The sequence below is a fragment of the Sphaeramia orbicularis genome, chromosome 13 (assembly GCF_902148855.1).
Source record: "Sphaeramia orbicularis chromosome 13, fSphaOr1.1, whole genome shotgun sequence".
NCBI lineage: Eukaryota > Metazoa > Chordata > Actinopteri > Kurtiformes > Apogonidae > Sphaeramia > Sphaeramia orbicularis.
This window is the reverse complement of record NC_043969.1, coordinates 27,410,074-27,434,378: the sequence shown is the minus strand read 5'-3', so window position 1 is coordinate 27,434,378 and position 24,305 is coordinate 27,410,074. Positions and strand designations below refer to the sequence as shown.

At 37.2% G+C, this 24,305-nt stretch overlaps 1 protein-coding gene and 1 long non-coding RNA gene across 3 annotated transcripts; both read right to left on the bottom strand.

Annotated features, from left to right (window-relative positions):
- Positions 1 to 1,667: 1,667 nt before the first annotated feature.
- On the bottom strand, positions 1,668 to 3,935 carry LOC115432026 (uncharacterized). Its single transcript, XR_003937156.1, has 3 exons — positions 2,315 to 3,935; positions 2,104 to 2,216; positions 1,668 to 1,995 (listed from the first exon to the last, which is right to left on the bottom strand). It is a non-coding gene; the product is annotated as an uncharacterized LOC115432026 (long non-coding RNA).
- Positions 3,936 to 7,335: 3,400 nt separating this feature from the next.
- On the bottom strand, positions 7,336 to 15,820 carry gvin1l2 (GTPase, very large interferon inducible 1-like 2). Of its 2 annotated transcripts, XM_030153098.1 has the most exons (5): positions 15,636 to 15,820; positions 14,223 to 14,304; positions 13,659 to 13,761; positions 7,753 to 12,472; positions 7,336 to 7,641 (listed from the first exon to the last, which is right to left on the bottom strand). In XM_030153098.1, the coding sequence occupies exons 3-5, from the start codon at positions 13,699 to 13,701 to the stop codon at positions 7,500 to 7,502; spliced, it is 4,905 nt and encodes a 1,634-aa protein (XP_030008958.1). In that variant the 5' UTR covers positions 13,702 to 13,761; positions 14,223 to 14,304; positions 15,636 to 15,820; the 3' UTR covers positions 7,336 to 7,499. The 2 variants fall into 2 exon arrangements, with proteins under 2 accessions (XP_030008958.1, XP_030008957.1); XM_030153097.1 differs by lacking the exon at positions 14,223 to 14,304.
- Positions 15,821 to 24,305: the final 8,485 nt, after the last annotated feature.

Below are 24,305 nucleotides of genomic sequence, written 5' to 3'. Positions count from 1 at the left end.
AATTAAATGTTAATTAAATATTGATTAATTCTAACAACTTGTACTCGGTCTGGAAAAAAATGGTATTGGTGCATTCCTATTGTTTTGTCTAGTTAGTGATAATGTATAGGATCTACCATAAAGGAATGCAGCCACCTGATGCTCATTATGGTTCAATAAGTCAGTGCTGGAGTGAAAGAGCAGTGATTTGCCAAGAAAAATGAGCAGCATACAGTCAGATTGTGTTTGAGAACTACTGTGTTGTCGAATGCTTGTTAGTTCAGGCTCTATTTGCTGCTACTGTTTATTCTTGTCCAGAGAGGCAGTGGCTGACAAGAAGATCTCAGATTTACATGTCACACAGCCTCATATTTTACTACTGAAAGTGTGAAACATGTCTAAATCAGGGTATTTGAGTGGTAGGAAACAGGAGGAAGACAGAAGACAATATTCATGTTTCCAGACAGATGAAAAAAAAAAAGTAAAATCTGTTTGGAAACATAAATATTGTCTTCTTATAGGACCTTATCAAGACTTCATTGCATTATGTAATGTTAAAACGCATATTTTGCTAATTCATTTCATTTCAGTAGCAGTTGAGAGCAGGTAATTGATGTGCTATTTCCAGATTAATAGATCCTGTTGTGTAATCACTCATCTGTTCACTCCCACTCAACGGACTAAAAAGGTTAAAGCTGTGTATCAACGGAAGCTTGTGGCGAGAGATGTCAGTTAGATCTTTGCTACAGTTAAAGGTGAAAATCTCTCTTCGGATCTCTCTATGGACACCTTAGAAGAAATTGTATGTGATATTGATGTGTCTTTTAAACCAGTTTAAGGTGTCAAAGTGACTGACTGTCTCACATCTCATCAAAGTATTGACTGTGTCCAGGACATATTCACCGCAAATCATCCAGAGCAAATTCTCTTTGTATTTGTGGCAACTGTCAGACAAATATAATCACAAAAAAAAATTACAATCAAAAATAGAAGACATTTCACAATAACATGTTACACCACAGCCTCAGCAATAGTCGAGTCAAACTGTTGCTGCTGACACATATCTTGTTAGAGATATTAAAAATCTTACTGATTTATAACCACAGACAATGAAAAAGCAATCACTGTATGAAAAAACAGATTATCGGCCTCATTAACACACGCCAACTTCAATGATTCCCAGTAATTTTTGTGAGTTTACAGAAAAGTTCAGCCATACCGGGAACTGACGGAAATGAAACGTCAGAGGTGGGGGATATGGAGGGGTGGGGGGTTATTCACTCACAGCAGAGGTGTGAATGGCCCTTATTTACATTTGAATGTTACTGGCAGACACCATGTCTGGCCTCAGAAACACCCACTGGATGTTTTTTTTTCTTTTTATATCAACCCATTGGATGTTACCACAGACATTTCAAAGGACAGCTCACATGTGATTGGACAGTATTGGTCATCTGTGTGGCATTATAATATGCCCCACCCATTAAAAATAATAATGTTATTAATGTGTTTATTATTCAGGTTTTTATTTATTTATTTATTGTTTATTGTTTACATATAAAACATTAACACCAATATCAATTGAGAAACAACACGACTGCCAAGATCAGATGTTAAAAAATAAAGACAAGCTTTAATAAAATGCAGAATGCAAAAAGCACACTTACATATTTAAGAAAACAGTCCCAACACTTTCAAATTAAAACAATCTTTTAGATTAAATAAAAGTGACAACGCTTTTATTTAATCTAAATTTAAATTAAAGCTTCTCTGAGGGTGGCCCAATACAGAGTCTTCTGTGGTGGGTAGGAACATATGTTGAGTTCTGCTGTAGTGTCTGTTGGAGTGCAGCACAAAGGTTAGAGAGCTCCAGACTCTGGAAGGATACCAGACAATCAACCCAGATGTCCCATTAGGTGCCATTTTCTTCATCAAACCATCATATCTATTGTGACACCCTGCCAAAAATCAGTCTCCCCCTTGTTGGCCAGTTCACCCCTCCTCTGCCTCCAGCTGCTGTAAAGACAGGAAGTACTATCAGTGCTGCACTGTGAGGTTGGCAGAGCAGTAGAGTGTGGTGTTTGTGACAGATTAAGATTAAATACAGATTCTTATAAATCTTACTGTTTTTATTCTCTGCTACAGGCTGAATTTTTCATGGCTTCTGCCAGGGCTGCAAGATCTGGTTGGCTGTATGTGTAGCTCCATCGGACTGTTTCAGTATGTCTTACAGGCCGCTGGAATTAAATTACACAAGGTAGGAGGAGTAAAAAAAAAATAGCTGCATGGGTTTATACCAATAAAAAAGCAAAACACAAAAAACTATTAAAGTTACTTAATCAACAGGACTCCACTTTCTACTCCATTCAAGGCTGGACTTGCAGCTAGAGCTGCCATTAAATGAGAAGTCACTGCTTAATTTTGGGGTGAGCTCAGTCTGTGGAAAAAAAATAGAAATAGTTCAGTAAAGGCATACATTTAATTCTATAGAGCAGAATGGATCCAGGCTCTTTAAAATCTTACCCATACTCTGGTTCATACCATCTATTGTTTCATTCACTGTTATGCAGACAGCGCACAGCTTCCTAAAAGAATACAAGACAAAAAATAAGTCATTTTGGGGGAACAAATACCTCCAGGTTCAAGCAGATCAATGTGACTTTAATCGGTTCTACAAGTAAAACCACACTCATACACTGTGCAATTAACTAAGAAAGTCACACAAAGATAAAATTCCAACCCAAATTGCACACATCTAATAATTAATTGAATATGTACTTACTGCAATTTTTGGATTGTGCACAAGCTGTTTTTTGGTTCTTATCCACAGCCACAGTCTCATCGGTCATCCAGCAGTGTCTGCCTGGTATTCAAGTCAATGAGTTGTTGTCTCACCTCCACTGTAAAGCTTAAACTGTGTTGTGTATGACTCGATTTACATTTGTATACCTCACAGCAGGACTATTTACATACGAAAACCTCACATAGTCCAAGGGGCTGGGGGAGGGGTTATTGCCAAGGCTCTCTAACCAGAGGTTGGGAATTCACGGCAATTTTAGGCATTTGGAGAGAATTTTCTGTGCTGACTTTAAATTCCCACTAGGTGTTAATTTGAAGTTCCAAAGCAATTTACAGTGACGTTAACTGACGAAAACCCCATTTTTCATGCAGAGAATAAAATAAAATCTTAGAATACTCTCATATTTCATATTCATAAAATCATATTTCATAAACTTTACTTTATTTTCCCCTTTTGTTTGTTTCTTTTCTCCTTCCCCCTCAACATTTTAGACCACTAATCCTATCAACATATTTAAATAATCCAGGTAAAATGCAGTTTCTCAGCTTTTCAGTGGTGTCAGGAGTGTCTTTTTTGGACATTCAGACGCTCAGTAGAGAACATAGAAATGCCATCATCTTCTGCAACATTGATTCACCAATAAAACCCATGTCGTTTGACAAATAGGAGCAGTTCCAGACTTGTTTTTTTGTTCAGTTAATGATATATTTTACAATTCAAGTCACAATTTCTTAACTCTACTCTGTTTTTGATACAGTAACCTTTGAATTTTTTGAAGATCTACATAATCACTAAGTTAAACAGAGGGAAATACAAAATAAATTAAAAAAAATACAAAAAGATAGTTCTCAGTCTTAAACAATTAAAAGTGATTAATTATTGGTACATTTCAGGACAGACCTATATTGTGAACAACTTTGCACACATTGTACATAGTTATATTCACAAACAAATGTGTAATTGGATAAAAAAAAAGTGAAATGAAGTGATTGGATTTTACCTCCACGTGATTTAAGGTCAGTGAAATTGTAATACATCCATTCATTATCCGAACCCACTTACTGTACATCCTCATTAGGGTCACGGGGGTTGGAGGAGCTTATCCCAGCTACTTATGGGTGAAGGCAGGATAGACCCTGGACATGTCACCAGTTGATCGCAGGGCCATATACAGGGTGTCCCGAAAAAATTGACATCATTTGAGATGTCCATATCGGAGTGACTACATGGTCAGGAGAAATGATTCCAAATCGGAATTATTTTGGACATAAAATGTTTTGTTCTATAAATTTCAAATGAAAAATTCTGGGAGACGGTAATTTTATAAGGTTCCAAAGTTATTACAAATGTTCAATGCAGGGCTGGTTCTAGCTGGTCATATTAGGGTGGGCTGGTTGAAATAACAGGCGGGCAACTTGGTTTGTATGTACTGATGATAGCGAAGCTGAATAGTGTCCTGAAGGCTGACAATTTGAACTGCAGTCCTGACGGCACTGAAAAGAAGTGGTTTTTGGGGTTTATTTAAGAATAAGAATCACTTCATCGATCCCCTATGAGAAATTCAATTGTCGGGCAGCTCATCTGTGTTCATTTACTCTTTAATATAAAATAAAAATGATTTTAAAAGTCCTTCATGCATATTTCTTTTCATTGGATGAGCTTGAAAAATAAAAAAAAATGAATACTAAATACTAATACACAAAAATGTTCTCACTGTGGCCAGAATTTATACAAAAATAAGGCAGTCTCATTCAAACTCAGACTAAAAAGTGGCACAACAGAACAACCGCACAAACAACTGAAACTGGGCCAAAAGTAAAAATAAAATAACTAAATTATATTTTTTCATATTTCACAAACAAAAAAGTCTTATTTAAATTCAATCTGAAAAGTGACAAATGACAAAGAAAACAACAAATCTTTCTTTTTCCAACTAAAACCCTGAACTTCAGACTCAAATGTCAGTAGAACTACATACATATAAAACAACAGGACAAAATGATTATAATAATTATATAATTTAGTGACAGAGATCGTTTGCCCCTCACTTGGTTTTTGTATTTTCCTTGGGCGATGACTGAGAGACTGTGCATGTGTTTTACTGGCGTCGTGTTGCTCAATGTGTGTGTTTTATTGGTGTTACTTTAGTCAGTGCATACGCACTAGGCTGGCTGCTCTGCAGGAGCCCAGAGACAGAGCATGTCAAAAAGTCACAGATACAGTGAAACTGCAGTAGAGAGAATCGCGGTATTAAACAGAAACCTCGACAGGTGCAACAGTCACCGCGATAGGTGCAGCAGTGACCTCGATAGGTGCAGCAGTGACCTCGACAGGTGCAACAGTCACCGCGATAGGTGCAGCAGTGACCTCGGCAGGTGCAACAGTCACCGCGATAGGTGCAGCAGTGACCTCGATGGGTGCAGAAGAGACCAAGGAGGGACGTTTAATTCCCCGCAGCCCAGAAACGGACAGTGAGCTGCTGTATGATCGAATGAAGCGCTCAGGAAATGCAAAACAGTAATGACAACCAGTCACTGACGGAATAGGGCGGACTGTAGGCTGCCTATCCAATCGCAAATAAGAGCCAATAGTAGTGTAGTCTGTTATATTTTTCTATTGAATAAATGTTTTCCCTTAACTTTTGATTGGGTGAGCAAGATGGACATTTGGGTGGGCTGAGCCCACCTCTGCCCATGCCTACCGCCGACCTCAGTTCAATGTGTGCGCTGATTGTGACATGGTACACATCAAGTTGGTAGTGGACACTTGCTAACATTCTCCAGAGCCTCAGTGATTCTCCTCTTGAGTTCCTCTACACATGTGGGAAGTGGTGGGATATAGACCAGTCCTTTCATGTAACCCCATAAAAAGAAATGTGTTAGGTCAGGTGAGCATGGGGGCCATTTCAATAGCACATTGTCACCATCATTAGCACATCCAATCCATCTTCCTGGCAGATTCTTGTTAAAATAAACTCGCACACTATGGGCCATGCACTATGATGCACTATGATGTCAAATTTTATAGGACACCCTGTATATTGCATAATGTACTGTATATTATTTCGTTGTAATGAAGTAGATCTCCAAAAGTAGGTTACTTCTATGAAGATATTTAAAACATTTCCAGATTGGCTATCTCTGTTTAGAGGACTTCTGAGTTCACCAGATGGTGAACCTGCTGTGCAAAGCCAGTTGCAGAATAAATGTAAAACATTATTAAGAAACTGTCTGACATAGTCTCCTACATGCAGAGTAGATAAAACACACTGAACTTCAAAAAGTGACAGTTTACCCGCACATCAATGTGTAGCAGCATGATTCTTATCTAATTGGGATGCAAGTGTGTTGTTTGGACTGAGTGACTGTCTGACATTGATGTCCCTTATTAAAGTACTGAGATGAGTTAGAGCCCATGTTTAGTTATTAATAACACAGACCATTAGACTCACTTTAGGGAAATTAGAAGATGACCTGCTGCACTTTGATGAAATCCAATAAATGCATACGGACCACTGATATTGATTCTGGGCCTGGCTCTTTGCATTCACAATAGTGCTGCACCTTTAAATCCTTAAAGCTGAATTACTTTCTGCACAGAATCTAACCTAAACACCAGACATGACCTTTGCTGTCAGACATTAACCTTTCCAAACAGATATGTCCAGTCATTGTAAGTCAGTGTCACTGTCACTAGTATTATCAAAGTCTTGTTTCTATTCAGACATGTCCTTAATTTTAGTTTACTTGCTTTTGGTGTAATATGATGTGATAAAGTGACACAAAAACTGGTCATGTTTTTAACATTTTGCATACTAATTTATTGGTTAATCTGTTTGCTGCCTGTCATCACATGGCATACACTTTATTTGAAATGCAATTATCCAACCTAATATTATCTTTAAAGGGTTCACATAGATGGTATTTTAAAGCAAGGTCTTCAAAGATTCTTGCTGTAAATAATCAAAACCTCATAGCAAATGAAATCCACCACACATTTTTGCTGTTCTAGATAATGAACTGAGAGCCTCTTTGTTTAATGAGATGATTATCTGAAATCCTGATATGTTCTGGAGCACTGATGATGACAAGGTGAAATGGTTGTTTAGTTCAAATGTATAAAAATTTGCATTATTTGTTTGTAAAGCCTGGAAAAAGTGGCAGATGTGTTTGTTTAAATAGGTCAGTACATTGTCTTGTTTATATCTATATTATCTAGTATTTGGACTTTGGTTTATATTTCTGCTGTCTTATAAGCCCATGTAAGGGCTAGGCATATTTGTATGCAGGACACAATAATAAAAATTAATTCATTCATTGTTATTACTGAAGGCAAAAGAATAAACAGAGCACAGCAATTGTCTTTGATTAAATACATGCTGTCACTAAAAATTTTGTAATTGATTTTTCTCTCTTCTTTGCAATATATTGAACGACATCATACTTTGTTGTGCCTGACTGCAAATACTACCAAAGCCTAAGAATTACTCACAAAACACCATTTGTTGGGTTGACGTAAGTTATTACAGAAAAGATGTGGAGATGAGAAAAATAAAATAAACTTAAAGAAGTTTTATTCAATCCATTGTCTTCCTCAAATAAAAAAAGTTCAGTATTAATTTCATGACAAATACAATGGCTGTAATTTATTTCATTAAATTTTCATCATTAAGTGAGTCATAAATTGAGTCATAAAGATAATATACAGAAAAGTCTCTTTATCAGCACTGCTCAGAAATGAAGACCTCCTTCAGACTGCCCATGGCATCCTCTTGTGTAATCTTACTCCACTCTTCAGGAATCTCTGTTGGGTTCTGCTTGTATTCACGGGCAAAACTGTCATTGAACCTCACCAACACATACCTATAAAATAAAAAAAATACAGTTTAATAGAGAAATATTCATACAACTACAGTGTAAAATTATACAAGGAAATTACTTAGAAATATAATAGGCTGGAACAAAATACTTTACCTCCAGTAAGCAATGGGCATCATGCAAGATTCCCATGAGTCCTCGTGCGAGAAACTGCCATTGGGGGGGAGGGAGTGGGGGTCCGGGGATGCTGAAGATGAATCCTGGTTGTCCATATTCTCATGGTTGTTGTCATGGGTCATGTTTTCAGGAGAATTAGATGAGAGAGAGCAGGGATCATGGGGTAACACACCTTTGGGCCAATGAAGCAAAGCCTTATGGACATCATGCATTCTATCCTCCACTTCACACGGAGCTTTGCAGGCAGGACAATGCTTTTCACAGCCTCTTAATTTGTCAAAGAGGTAGTCTTGGGGTTGAACAGGAAGGCTCTGGAGAAGGTGGGTGGCATCCACAGTTTGGGAGAACTCCTGGGAAAGGTCCAACCGCATTGCTGCCAATAACTCCATCAGACATGTGACAAAGCGATCCCATTCTGTGGTGATATTGAAGAGAGGTCCATCAAGAGAAGCCCTGCTAATATCCACATCTATGTCTTTCTCCAGAGTGAGGTAAACTCTCTCAAGCAGTGGCTTTACATCACTCAACAGGCCATTATTGCTTTCTTCTGTTTGGCTCACTGCTGAGGCAACCTTTCCAACAATTTCACCAAGTCTCTGTTGTCTCCATTTGTTCAAGCTGTTTGATTCAGAAACATGAGCCACTACTGTCTGTTTGATTTTCTTCTGCCTGAAGTCATCGGAGTTGAGCACAAATCTGAGAAAGCTTTCAAAGTGGTCTTCTTTCATCAGCTCTTCCAGCAAGCTTTGATAAAAGGCAAGAGGGGACCGATACTCCTGGGCTTTGCCTTGAATCTGCTCAACAATATACATCCCTAAAGGTCTATAGATGTAGTCAAAGACTATAGGCTTGACAACCATTGAGATGAATTCTTGGGCCACCCGCCGACACTGATCTCTCTTCCTGAATTGGTAGATAAACTCTGCCAAGTATGCTGTCTTGGATGTATTGATGCATGTCAAAAGCTCTGTGTCCTTGGCATAACGGTCATGCAGCTTTTGGAAATCTTTGCATGCAGCATTGCAGAGATAAACTTTAAGATCCACTTCAAATGCAGACCTAATTTCCATGGATTTTTCCTTTAACATTTTCTCAACATTTTCTAGCAGCTCAGTGATGTAACTGTCCGAGAAATCTGATGGTATGCTAGATTTATCTGCTACAAACTGATTGTATCCATCTATGATGTTACATGCAAGTTGTTGAGCTTCTATCCTCTGGTACCTGTTGTTGTCTTCAAACATGTGTTTTAATCTGCTGCGGTACCCAAAATGCTCATCATAAACTTGAAAGCCAGATGGCTGGTTCTGGCCCATCACTTCAAGTTTCTTTATATGTTTCTGGAGTCCACGGCTGATAAGATTCTCTTTCAGAATACCTGTTACTCTCGCAGTAATATCATCTGTTTCTGAGGGCCTGAAGTCAAAGTCAGATAATATTTTACTCCACACACCTTCAAATTCTTCCTCCAGTTCTGAATCTTGAAGGAGAGCTTTGCTAGTTTTGCTGTTTTCAAGCAATTCATGCAGCTTGGACTCCTGTTCTTTTTCCAGCAAGGTCTCAAAATTTTTCAGCTGAGTGGAAGAACAATGATTCTCCTTGAGTGTCTCTAATTTTTGGATTACCTCCTTTTGTGTTTGGTCTTGGAGGTTGTCCAATTTTCCCATTAGTATTGGTCTGAATGTGTCACTGTAGGTTTTGAGATGGTCATCTTTCATCAGATAGTCTTCTATCTTTGACTTGAGTTCCTTAACCCCTGTGTCCACTGTCTCTGTGGCTTCATTCCTCAGTTCATTCAGAAGATCATTTTGGACAGCGGTTTCTAAAGTCTTTGCCTTAGTGGTGAGGATTCTCTTTTTTGCCTCCTTAAGCCAACTTTCGACATGCTCCAAGAAGCAACTCTCCCACTGGGAAAGTTCTGTGCACAACATGGAGAATGCCAAAGCTGTTCTAGTGTCTTGCAGACTTACAGAGAACGATTCTGCTTTCACTGCATCCCAAACAGCACACAGATGTCCCGTAAATTCAGCAAGGCCCGAAGCTTCAGACTTAGTTGAACATTTTTTCAATGTTCTAAACAGTTTCTGTTTAAGCGTCATCACCATGTTACTATAGTGTGAATTGACTGGTTCACATGGAGATGTAATACACCAAGGCAGATGGACAGTGGAGATTGCATGACTGTGCATTTTGGTGTCTCCGGTTTCTGTTTGAAGAATCTGAGATACACGCTTCAATTGTGAGGCTTGTAATATGGTGTTTATTCCTTCTTCTTGGACCAGGAATTGGCAAATGGGCATTGAGCCACACTCTCTGATACGCAGGAGAGCACTGACTATTACAGCAAAGTTACTTTCAAACTCTGAACTTGCATTTGATGTGATGTTTAGCATTAAAATGTCACTTAATCCTGTTGCTACAGTGGCCATCTCATTGTCCTTGATACAACTTTTGTGGTCTAGAGACATGGAACAGAAACCTTCAACATCAATTAACAATAGGAAGTCACATTCCATTTCTTCTCTGAGGTCAATGGGGACACAAAGGGCAACCACATACACCCCTCTAGCAGATCCTTTCCACTCCCCTGCAAAGTGAATGCCAAACAACACTGAAAGAACCTTGGCATTCTTTGCATCATGGACTCCAAGCATTGTCATTACTCTGGTTTTAAGCTTATCTTGAGGTAGGCGCCGTTTTAGCTCTGCAAAGACGCATCCTAACCAGCACAATGGTATATTTGAGGCATCACCATCCATTATTTCCAGTGGAATCCCATATAGAAGAAGGTCTGCAGCTAAACTTGGAAGACGTAGGACATTCTGGCTTCCGCTTCCAGGGCTGATGTGTGTTAGCTCAAAAATAAGACCCATTTCACGCAAAAAGTGCTCAAGGCCCAAAACAAAACGTTCAGGTTCATAAGGGAGTGGACATGTTTCTACATGATTTTCAGATGAGGTTTTGGTTTCTTGAGGAGTTGAATCTAATTTATCTGGTGACAGCTCTGGCTCATTTAACTCCTCTAAATCTTGATCAGTATTCACAAGTGGCTCTTCATTTTCCCCTTCTTCAAATGTTGAATCTGTACAGAAACTATCACTGTCCTCCAGGTCATCATTGGCAACATCTTCTTCCTCAGCAGTTTTTTCAAGGAGGCCGTTTGTCTTTTCTGCCTGCATGTTTGTGTGCAGATTTTCAGACGTATTTTGTTTTCTAGTTTGCATTAAATGAAGCTTCAGCTTCATCCATCTGAGAAAGTAAGTTCTCTCTACTTTATCTGTTGTGAAAAGAGCATCTGTGAAGATCTTCATTGCCTTGGTCATTTTGTAGCTACTCAATTCAAGTAAGACATCTTTCTTTTTATTGTGCCTCTCTAAGTCATTTTCTTTTCCTTCTTTTCTCAGTTTTCTCTCATTTTTTTCTATTTCTGCCAATTTGATCCATAGCGGCCCCTGCAAAGGCAGCTCTTTCTCCCTAAATTGCTCAGACCCCTCATCTAAACCTTTCAACATTTCATCCACTGTGGCCATTGCTTTTTTACAGATTGGACCTTCATCTACAATGAGGTCTAGCTTCAGAGCGATTTGTGCCGCCGCTTCGAGTGTAACATGTCTCAATTTGTCAGGCAACACAACTTTTAGAACGTCACACAGCCTATTAGCCAGTTCCTCCTCACTCAGATTTTGCCCTTGAACCACTGATCCTTGGGGGAGCCCCAGATGCTCTTCAAGATTCTGATCAATAAACCCTACAACACTGTTCTCATTTTTTATATTGTCTGAAACATCAATCAATATAAGATCTCTTGCTGTGTTTCTGCAAAGGGCAAGAAGTTGTTTGTCTTTCTCTCTAAGATTGCCACAGAAAACAACTACAGCCGATGATGCTTGACACAGTAGATTTAGACATTTTTCATGTGCACCTGCATCACCACGGAGATTAGATATCACCACAGGTACAGGGAAAATATCTCTGTCAGTTTCTCCAGTTGGTAGATACCATCCAATCTCTACGAGGCCGTTAGAGAGTCTGCGGGGCAGCTGTCCTCCAGCCATTCCCCTGTGGAGAAAGGTTTCACCAGGCAGTTTGAGCCCACTCATTAAATGGTTTAGAACTTGTGACTTGGAGACACTGCAGTGACCAAGCTTCACACAGGAAATTAATGGCATGCATGTGGTGGCTAAATTACCTTCTTGAACTTTACTGATTTGGTCAAGAAAGTGGCTCTTCCATTTGTTCATGACACCTCTCAGAGGCCAAAGAAGGAAGCTACTAGGTTCTTCTGGATCTACATTTGGAAGAACTAGGGGCACAGCAAACTGACACTGAACCATGTGTTCTGTAATCTCCTGCTGGAGGAAGGTGTTTGAAGACATAAAGACAGCAGTAACTAGGTCAAGAGGGTTTATGGCACACTCTTTATCTCCACCAAAACCATTGATTGTCTCTTCAGCTGAGTTTTTTTCATTTCCTACATCAACAGGTGGAGATGTGCAGCAAGGGCTCCGAGCATCTGAGCTGAGTAGCCAGAGCCGATGGAGAAAAGCATTGGGTAGATTCTTGGGCTCTTTAGGAGCTGGGTTCTCCAAAGTCCAGGTGTTGATGTCCAGCATAGAAGCTGGATCCAGTTGTGTAGTCCCGAAGGCCTCCAAACCCAGGCTAGATAGAACATCAGCCTGAGGACTGGCCTTTGGATTCTCTGATTTAAAAAAAAACAAACAAACAAACACAAAAAAAAAAAACAACAGACATTTCAGGCTGGGAGTTAGCTATTTTAGGTTTATGATCTTGACTGAAAAAAAAAAAAAAAATCAAAAATTCTCAATTTAAGCTCAACAAATCATTTTAACTTTTTGGAAAATGCCATTATATAACATTATCTTGTATTAAAGCTTGGGTCACACATCATAACATTATATATTTTGTATGGGGATAACTGCTGGTAGAAATAACTTTAAAATGTAAACTGGTAAAACATACAGCATTAAACAGAGAATTGTGAGAAAACTGTTACCTATAATATTTAATAAAAGAGAATGCACTTCATATCTGAGGTTCTTGGAGTACAGAATTTCACTTAGACCCATGTAAAAGGATTGATTTCTTTGTCCTCACTATCCTGTGACATTGTCATCATAAATATATGGTTTCAGCCACAAACTCGACTGTCATTGATGAGTTAACACATTTTTAAAAAGTATAGACAAATAGTACTGTGAAAATAAATCTTAGGCCACCTCTAGATCTGTTGTTTTTGTAGAGGTGAAATAAACATACACATGTATTTCTCACTCTCTTTTCTTCAGATGCAAAAGAAAATACAGGGACCCTAGACCTAGCTTTAAAAGACACAAAAAAATTGAACTAAATGGGTTCCAAAGGTTAAAATCACTATGTAGTGTGACCCCTGACCCCATGACAAGAGCAAGAACCGACAGAAACATCAGAAAATGAATGCAAGGAATCTCATATTGTCTGAACAAAAGGGTGCAAAGGGAAGTCACACTAAATACTTCCCTGAAACTTTATACTTCCCATAAATCTTAATTGTATCTTACTTCAGAAACTGAGAAATGCACATCTGTGGTCATTATAACTTATAACGCATTATAACTAAACCAGCAATTTTAATGTTAACCTAGAACTTTTGCACTGTTTCTGTAAATAGACATGACACTTAAATGTATCATTGAATTGAGTTTCATTTACAAGAACAATTTAATATGCTGTACAGCCTCGAGTTGACAGATTGAGCACAAAACTAAAAATCACTTTAAAACATAATATTTTATCATGTTTACAACTATAAAATGTTCTTGGCAAGTGGTAGAATAATCACATGGATTTAAATATTAGAATATTTTTCAACAATAAGAGAAACATACGTTTTTTCTTGCTGCTCAGCTTCCTGGAGAGCTTGACCGACATGATGTCACCAGTCACGGGTCTCACTTCTGGATGTGTTTATTTCCTCTGGTCAAACATATTCTGAAAAGAGTGGAGTGTGGAAACCAGTAATTAAACATAATAGGCTGGAAATCATAGACATTATTATGGGTACATGACATATAAATGTTACCACATAAAACTAGCAGCTACATAGTAAAAAAATGGTGTTTGGTCTAAAATGACATGTTGTACTGTATAATTTCTAATATGAAACAGCTGTTGAGATACTTACACTACATGAGAATTTGTTCAAAGCTGTTGACTCAGGGGAGTACTCACCGTGGAAAGTACACAGAAGACTGGTTAGTCCTGACCTTTATCTTTTATGAATGCTTCAGTGAACAAGCATCTCCTCCCCTTTTCATTTTGGTTTCCATTACAATACGACCAAATCCATAACATGCTGAGAATGCTATGCTATTATAATGGCCTCTCCTCAGAACAGACGAGTAGCAGAAAGATAAAGTACACTAATGATAGCTCAATATCAAAGCGACTACCTCTTTAGTTGCAGCTTAATGTCCTTTTCCTTCTTGTTGAAATGTTAGAAGATGTCTATTGCGTTGGCAAAGCTTAAGTCCCCTATACAAGAGAAATTTAGACACAGAAACCCTTTAGAATAGATGCTTTAAGGAACAGACCATTTTTTATGTCCTCTCCGTTGATACTACTAGAGTTATTATGTACCTCTCAGGGACTTCTGGGTAGTTTCTTACTTTTAGAAATTGAGTAACCCTTTAAATGCCAGTTCGAATATGTGATGCCACTTGTTTTCTTTTAAAAAAACATAAAATATGAAATATTTTTTATAAAATGACAATGGAGGATGGGCCATTGCTGGTGATTAGAGTCTTCAATATGTTGAAAAGTAGCAACAGCCCTCATTTCAATGCATTACTATGTCTTATTTGAGATTAAAAAATGTGGTGTCAGTGTAAGTCAATGAGGTATTTTTTTCCCATGAGGATCCTGCACTGCACAAAAAATACTAACACAATGAAATCAGTGTTATTGTTAATGTTTGACAAGTCCAAGACTCTGCCAAATCCCTCCACCATGTATTATATGAAAAAAAAGTGTGTTTTTAAAAAACAAAATAAAGCAAGAGCCATCATGTATTCAGAAGGGCATTTAAAGGGTTAAATCCTAAAAAGGATTTAAAATTTAAGAGTTTTGAGCAGAGTTTTAGTGATTTAAAAGATTCATGTGAAAAAAGTGGAATTTTTTTTTATATAAGATCCTTTTATAGCACTTTTCTCATGTACTTTTTGTGTATAATAGACCTGTAAGAGTAACTTATGTTAGATAAAAAAAGAAAAAAAATCAAAAAAAGAAATGTTCTTACAGAAATCAAAGGCGTGAGATGTAACACAGCTAACTATTGTTACTGTTAACTATCACCAATAAAATAAAATAAAAAAATTAAAAAAAAAAAAAAAAAAAAAAAGATGTAACACAGACAAAATGGTCAATAATGATCAAATCAAAAAAGAAAGGTGACAAAAAAAACTACCAGAGGGGTCTGTATGGGACCTAAATGATTGATGATAATGATAATTATTTTTCTCCCCTTTTTGAATGTGTTATTTTTTATATTTATTTCCCAATGACCCTGTTAAGAGGCCAAATTAAGAGACAGCAGGTAATAATTTAGTTTTGTTCTGTCTTTTTTTTTTTTTTTTTAAGACCACTGGAAAAAATTGGACTATTTTTAGCACTAATTTGTGTCATAAGTCTGCTTTAAGTCACTGAGCAACTGTTCAGTTATCTTTAATCAGGTGATTCTTTGATAAATTTATTTCAGATATTGCTTGAAACAATGATTAAAAATAAGTATTTCATCCTATAGCCAAATGCCTGCTTATTTATGTGTAATCTCTTAGAAATTGAGCAAAAATTAAAAGAGTTCTTACCTAATACTCCACATGCAACTGCCTGACAAAAGAAAATGAACATCCTTAAGGTTTTCAACTGGGTGACTGTGTCTTTCTGTCTGCCTGTAGAGTTCTTATACCTGTGTTTTTGGTGATAAGACACAGGCATACATCTATGCATATCTAATCCTGCAACAATGAGATGGACATCTGTCACACGCACACATACTTACAACACAAACCAAAGAACACGTAAGCAAGTGTAAAATAAGTGACGTTTGTGATTCTGCAGAAATTCTTAACATGACTGTCTCGATACTAGATCTTGATATCATCATCCACTGTCAGTCGGCTTTGAAATCCAGACAACTGTTGGATTATCATTGGCTTGTGAGGGTCAGAGGCAAGGCTTCAGACAATGACGCACACATACCATTAGTCACAAGTGTTCTCTCTGATATACTGTAGATCTGATAACCAGTGTCCTGCCTTCGCACTGTTTCTTTTCCTAGAAGTAACCCATAAAAAACAAAATGTTCAGGCTTGGAGTCAACTATTACAGAGAGAAACCTCAGTGAATTTCATTTCTTATAATTAGGTGCTTTTCTTTTTTTTTTTTTAAAGGTCAGTGTGATACTTTGTACATATCACTAACAGAACTGTACTGAAATGACTGTAACTGGATCTGTGTATTATTATTTTGTATGCTGAACTTTTTTTTAAAGAGGGCCCCAGGAAGACTAGTCTGTTGTATGTGTGTCGGCTAATGGGGATCCTCAATAAAGAATAAACAGAGTAAACTGAAATCTTAATTTGCAATTTAACCCATAAAGACCCAGTGTTACTTTTCTGGCAGTTCCTAAATGTATTTTTGTCTCTATTTAACCTTTCTTAACTGATTTATTTCCAGTTATTATAATATCATCCTCTGTATTTTGCATTTTTCACTTTGAATCACGTATTTTCCTGTAGGCAAGGTAAATTTATTTGTATAGCACAATTCATACACAGGGCAATTCACAGTGCTTTATAAAAATGGAAAAGAGACAGGTTAAAAAAACACAATTATAATTATAACATAATCAATAAATAATAATCAATTAAAATGAAGTAAAAGAGAAAAGTGCAGATAGAACACTTTCAGGTGTTCTATGCACAGTTGAACAGATCCGTCTTCTGCCTGGACTTAAACATTATCAGAGTAGAGGCCTGTGTCACGTCATCAGGAAGACTGTTCCAGAGTTTAGCTGCATAGAACTGAAACACAGCTTCACTGTGTTTAGTCCTGACTCTGGGCACCAGCAAAAGACCTGTCCCAGAGGTTCTCAGAGTCCAAGATGGTTCATATGGTGCCATTGTTTTCCTATATTTATTCTATTCATGAAAACTCACAGTAAATTTAAAGGTTATATTTATAAATATTATGTTATAATATATTATATTATACATATTGTATTATGTTATTATATTATATGTTATATAAAAACAGAGAAACGTGAAGGAAAAGTGACTTCATCCTCAAAGATATCAATAACTAAATATAAAACAAGTGTCTCCATCCATTGTTTTTTATCAAACTCCGCTGGTTTTACTGGTGAATCAATGTTGTAGAAGATGACAGTGTTTCCATGGTAACTACGGAGCCTCTGAACATCCAAATGGGTCATATCTGATGACCATGACAAGATGACAAACTGTATTTTACACCAATTATTAACATGGATTGGTAGGGTTAGTGGAACAACAGGTATAAAACAGTTTAGATCAGTAGATGGTTTTGGTTGCCAGTGATGGTTTGGGTCATAAATGATAAATTATAAAATTATAAAAAGTAAAAAAAGTTATAAAAAGTAAATTATCATTGAAGAGTCAGTCAAATCACTATTTCCTATATGCCTCTGAAAAAGCTGATGCATCTCTGCTGCTGGAGAGGTGAAGGCACACCTGAGGGATAAGTGTTGTGCCGAGGAAAAGATTACAGCTCCTCTATTTCTGTCCTGGAAAGCTCTTTAGCAGTCTTACCCTCATGTGTCAGACACTGTAAGAATAAAGTGTGCGTGTTTATGTGTACGTGCGTGCATGTGTGAGGCGGCATACAGTGTACACTTGGCCTTCCTGTGAACAGCCCTTCATTGAATCCCTGATTGCCTGGATCTGTTTGCACTTACTTTCCTTCAGCAGGACTGAAGAAAGCGACTGAAAAACAGAAGAGCACCTTAAGGATTATTAGAGACACTGAAGGAATAGTGGTCAAGATGTTGATCACCATGCTAACAGCCATGTACATGATGGTCAGAGTCGTAGAATCGGTAAGAAATCATACAAAATGGTAGAAATGAAGAATAGATTTATTAAAGTACTTATATATTGTAGTGTTATGTGTTGATGGCACTCTAAGTCATGCTCTTAGTGTTTGCATTGTATATGTATTTCTCACCTGGCAGCTTGTTTGTAATATAGAAATCAGTTTTACAGGATCACAATGAATATCCCATAAAGACCCAGTGCTACTTTGTGGCAGTTCCCAAATTAATTTTTCTCTAACCTTTTTTAAGTGATTTATCTCCATTTATTATGATGTTGTCCTCTGTATTTTGTGGTTTGTTTGTTTTGTTAGTGAAAATCATGCATTTTCCATCATTTAATTTACTGATCTTGAAGATGTTCATGAAAGCTCAGATTAAAGTTGAGGGTTGTTATGTCAAAAACAGAGAAAACTGAAGAAAAAATGACTTTTTCAGCAAATATATCAATAACTGAATGTAAAAACAAGTATCTCCATCCACTGTCATTGATCCAACTCCACTGGTTTTACTGGTGAATCAATGTTGTAGAAGATGATGATGTTTCCATGTTCACTACGGAGCCTCTGAACGTCCAAATGGGTCAAATCTAATGACCATAAAAAGATGAAAACCTGAATTTTACACCAAGTATTTACACGAACTGATAGCTTTAGTCTTTCAGAAGTTCTTAAATGTTTTAGATCAGTAGATGATTTTGGTCACCAGTGGCTGTTTGGGTCTTTATGGGATATATGAAATGAAAATGAAAATGTCAAAGCAGATGGTGTTAATTTAAATCTAATCCAACCATAAAAACTTGTCTCCTTGCATTCAATTTGCCAGATCTGTCAAAATTATGAATGATTTGCTTCACAGCTCATCAGTAAAAAAAACCCAACACCACACACACAAAAAAACAATGGCCACAACAGGGTGTAGAAGTACAAGAGAACCTTCACACTTTAAAAACCTGTGGTCAGTGCTTTGCTTATTCCTCACGTTTCCACCCATGCGTTGTCACGTCTAACTCCTTTTGTCTGTTTTTTTTTTTTTGTCTTCAGATAAGTGTACGCTTTGCACCGCAGCAAGACCCTTTGCCTTACATGGTGTCCCAGCCTTTGCCTTGGCAGGTTCACTCAGTGTCACACAGTCGGAAGAGCAGCAAAGCAGATGAAGTTAGTATCAATAAGGTTTCATATCACACAAATAAACATGCTGGTGCACACAAATAATGACTGAAATTACAGTGCATTTACATCACATAGACAAAGCTTGCAAACCACTGAAACCACCGCTTATGTGTTGATTTACAATGAATTATTTATGGCCACTTCTTATGTAAAGGAGCCGTCTTTTAGTCTTTTGACTTTCTCCTGCTGCGTCGGAGGGATTTTTCCTTGTAAACAGTCGCATATAATCTTTTTTAATCTAATGGTCAGACAGAGCATGTCAGAAGTTCAACGGTCAACCTTGACTCAGCATGTGAGCATCTAAGCTCACACGGTCGGGCAGTGTTTATTTGAAGAGCAGCTCACGGAGTCTATGCAGAGAAATCTAATAAGATTATACATATTGCCAAAAAAAAAAAAATAGCCAATTGGTGTTTGGTTAATCAATATTAATGAATCAACAGCTTTTTGAAAAAAAATGAATCAATAATTCAACTGTACACAACATAACCATTTTCAAAACCCCAGTGCATCTACAGTATGTACACCTCATTTCTGACTTACTGATGTAGTTATAGAAAGAAACAAAGAGCTTGACTATGGAAGGAAGAGAAGGTCACACTACAAAGATAAGGTGAGAAAATGCATCTGCCCACAAAAAAATCAATAGCACAAACTAAAAATGATAAAAGGAGGTAGACAGGAAGAAAGACACTTTGGTCAGAAACTTTCCACAGTGCAAATTACCCTTTACTTGTGTGGGAAAAAGAAAGCGTGGACATTATTGACGAGGTCATAGTGCTTGTGTGTGGGACTGGATTGAGGCACATCGTCAAACTCATGAGTAACCAAACTAAGCTGGTCTGCACTTCAGTCTCTGGTTCGCCTGCCACTACTCTGCTTGAGCTGTAATCCCAATCAAGGGGATTTGTGTTTGAGGTCATTACTCTAACTGTAGGTAGAAAGGACACACACGCATGCACACATGAACACACAGGTACAAGAAAACTGCATTTCACTGTTGAACATTTAACATTCACCCCTTAACCCTTAAAGACACAAATCTATTTTTGTCTTTCCTACATGATTTATTAACATTTATTATATTATCCTCTGTATTTTGTATTTTCCTATATTCAGTTTACTGATCATGTAGATGTTTATTAAAGTAAATCCAAAGGTTATTAAATCAAATCAGAAAAAAAGTGACTTTTTCAACAAGATATATCATTAACTGAACATAAGACAAGTATCTCCATTCACTGTCATTGATCAAACTACATGTGTTTTACTGGTGAATCAGTGTTGTAGAAGATGACGGCGTTTCCACATTCATTAAGAACATCCAAATAAATCATATTTGATGACCATGAACAGATGACATTTTACCTGAACTTTTTACACATATTGATAGGATCAGTGGATCAGAAAGTAAAAAAAAAAAACACTTTGGATCAGTAGATGCTTTAGGAACTTTATGGTTTAGGCATTTTTACACATCTGTACAAGAGCTCAACAAAATCCCTTCTGTGATTATCTCTTTGATTGTGTGTGATTTTCTCCATCTGGTGGCATGTGCAGAATGTGTCTCTTACGCTTCTACATCACCACCATAACTATTATCTGATGTATTTTATGCATATCCGCATAGCTATGATATTTTCTGTTCTCTGTGTGAGTGTGAATCAGTGTGACCATCTTGTAACACAGCTATTGTGTGTCTTTCACAGTTTGATGGCTTCAGGAGGAACAGCATAGGCGTGTACAGGAAGAGTAAGTAACGCAGTAGAAGTGTTAAGTAGCTTAAGTGAAGGCTATTTTTCTGCTGTTTCATCTCATAATTGCTGATTTGAGCTTCAGATTCAGACTATACGTCAGAAAAAAAGCCGGCTTGAGTTAAGGCTAATGTGTAAACAATGTGTTTGAACTTAATCATTGCTACAGACTATATCTCCATGGCTATTGCCTCTACCTCTCTGGCTATCCCCTGTGTCCTGTCGTGCTCAGACTCCAATGCCTGTAATGGGACGTGCACTGCCCCAGCTGTTCCCCCACTCAGCCCAGTCGAAGCAGAGAAGGCTGCTGCTACCATCCAGACCCATTTTAGGAAGTTCCAACAGAAGAAGCACAAGAATGGCAAGTAAAATGAACAACAGGACACAGATGGACGACAAGCGGAGGGACAACAGGGAGCAGGTGGGACTTTAACGAAGCGTGGATTCTTCACCAAGTGTGCATATGCCCATCCATATGCAAATGTACAAATGTTAAGTGTATGAGAAACAGTAGAGCTAAAGGAATAATGACATATAAACAATAATATACAGCTATATATTTTGAAAAGCTGCTTATACCTTATGTAAAAATCAGTCTGAATGTATCATATATAATAATATAATGTACAGTTGAATGAAAGTTAGTTTTGGTGTGCTGAGACGACAGAGTGCCTGTGGGAGTGTGTTTTCCTGTGCTACAATTTGTAAATTACAATTGTTTTCATTACATAAAAACGGCAAAATTAACCAATTGTCAGAGATGTGGATCTGTTGACCAACCTATTTGAATAAAAAATCTGCCAACCTGTGTTGTGTTTTATTAGAGCATATTGCCCTCTAGTGCTGGAATCAGCATCTGTTCACAGTATTTATTTGGAGCAGAAGCAATATTTTAGTTTTAAATTAACAATTATTATTAATTAGGATGGATAGACACTACAATTATTAAAAAAATGACAGTATGACATAAACACCTAATGAAAAACGACAATCAAATAACTAAATCTACTTTGTTAGACTACATCAATACAATGTCCTATTCACTCTTGTTCATATAGTGTTGAACACTTTGGATCCATATAGAGTAAAAACCATAACAAAAATGATAAACAATCTCTTAAATTCATACAAATAAGGAATTATGAGATCTATCTATCTATCCGTCCGTCCGTCCGTCCGTCCGTCCCCCCCCCCCCCCCCCCCCCCCCCCCTCTCTCTCTCTCTCTCTCTCTCTCTCTCTCTCTCTCTATATATATATATATATATATATATATATATATATATATATATATATACACACACATATACAGGGTGGGGAAGCAAAATTTACAATGAACATTTTGTTGTTTTTTCTCAGCAGGCACTACGTCAATTGTTTTGAAACCAAACATATATTGATGTCATAATCATACCTAACACTATTATCCATACCTTTTCAGAAACTTTTGCCCATATGAGTAATCAGGAAAGCAAACGTCAAAGAGTGTGTGATTTGCTGAATGCACTCGTCACACCAAAGGAGATTTCAAAAATAGTTGGAGTGTCCATAAAGACTGTTTATAATGTAAAGAAGAGAATGACTATGAGCAAAACTATTACGAGAAAGTCTGGAAGATACTATTAAAGAAGAATGGGAGAAGTTGTCACCCGAATATTTGAGGAACACTTGCGCAAGTTTCAGGAAGCGTGTGAAGGCAGTTATTGAGAAAGAAGGAGGACACATAGAATAAAAACATTTTCTATTATGTCAGTTTTCTTGTGGCAAATAAATCCTCATGACTTTCAACAAACTAATTGGTCATACATTGTCTTTCAATCCCTGCCTCAAAATATTGTAAATTTTGCTTCCCCACCCTGTGTGTGTGTGTGTGTGTGTGTGTGTGTGTGTGTGTGTGTGTGTATATATATATATATATATATATATATATATATATATATATATATGGTATGTTGAAAGTTGCAAAGATTTTTCATGCACTGTAAACCAATACTAAATGCAGTTTGTCTGTGTATCCTTCATTTTTCTCTGAACATAATTTATCTGTGAAAAATAACACATTTAAGCACTAGAGAACACTAATCCTGAGACAATTATTGTAAGAATTAAGAAGGTTCTGGCCTCCTTTGTCTTCTGCATTATCACAATCACACAGATTCTCTGTCTTGAAAAATCTTCGTCTGGAAAATTTAATCAGGTCAGGCTGTCTCCATGAGAAACATCTGCACACCCCAGGTTCATGTCAGATGGTGCAAACATATGGTCATGACAGGGATAAACTTTCCACCTCTGGGTTGAGAAAAACTTCTTTGTGGGTTTTGGGAAGGAGGGGAATTTCATTTTGTATAGCAAAAATAGGTCTGTTGATTTTAGAGGTTGTTCAGAAAAGGAATGAGGCTCTGTATTGTGTGGGGCCTGTAGTGGACACATGGTGACATCAGCTCATTTTAGGCATCACCACTGCTCTGTATCCAATCACATGTACGTTCTGAGGCATATTTTATTAAATCTGGGTAAATTAATAGATTGACACTATGTATACTGATATCAGGCATGTTCCATGCATTTGATTTGCTCTCAAAACAACAGTTTCATGCTAATTTTATTTTGATTCACACACTCACGGATACCGTGTGAGACCATATTCACATTCCCAAAAGTGAAATGTCTACCAGCACTGTGTTCCTCCCACTTACCATGTCATCAGTCATAGTTTCTTGGATCTCTGGCACCTGTGGCAGGCAAAGTTTGGAACCTTAAACACAAAACAATCAACAGGCTGTATTTGAAAATGCCAGAACAATAGTTCACAAATTGTTGTAGGATCCACAGGATTCCTATTGTCACCAGAAAACTGTTTTACATCACACATCACGATTTACAAGACAGTAAACAACTGTGACCTTATTATGGTACATGTAGAACTGTAACCTCTGGTCTAAAATAATTCTAAAGCTGTGTCTTTTTGTCTCAATAACAAGATTAAATACAGTACACATGGATAGTTTTTCATTTGAAATTGTAATTAGCTTCAGTCTATGATTTTATATATGTATTTATATATGCTTCAATGGGATTACTGCAGAATTGCACAAAATGTGGCCTCATTCTTTTTCCAATGTGTTTTTAACAGAAAAAATGTGGTAGAATGTAAAGTTTAGTTAGGTTAAAAATAAGTGTTTTCGAGAATAAGGTAGAATATAAATGAGAAAAGTTTAGGGATATTTGATTTTGTTGACTGTGTGAAAACTAGACTGAGTTTAAACAAAGCAGATTAGCAGTTAAATGAATAAAATTGGAGGAGTACCAAAATGACACCATTTAAAAACCTGTACAAATCAGATTAACCTGAATTATATTCTGATTTAAAACTGGAAAACACAGAATCATCACACACACACACACACACACACACACACACACACACACACACACACACACACACGCACAGCTTCATGTTTGTGAAAGAATGCGCAATATTA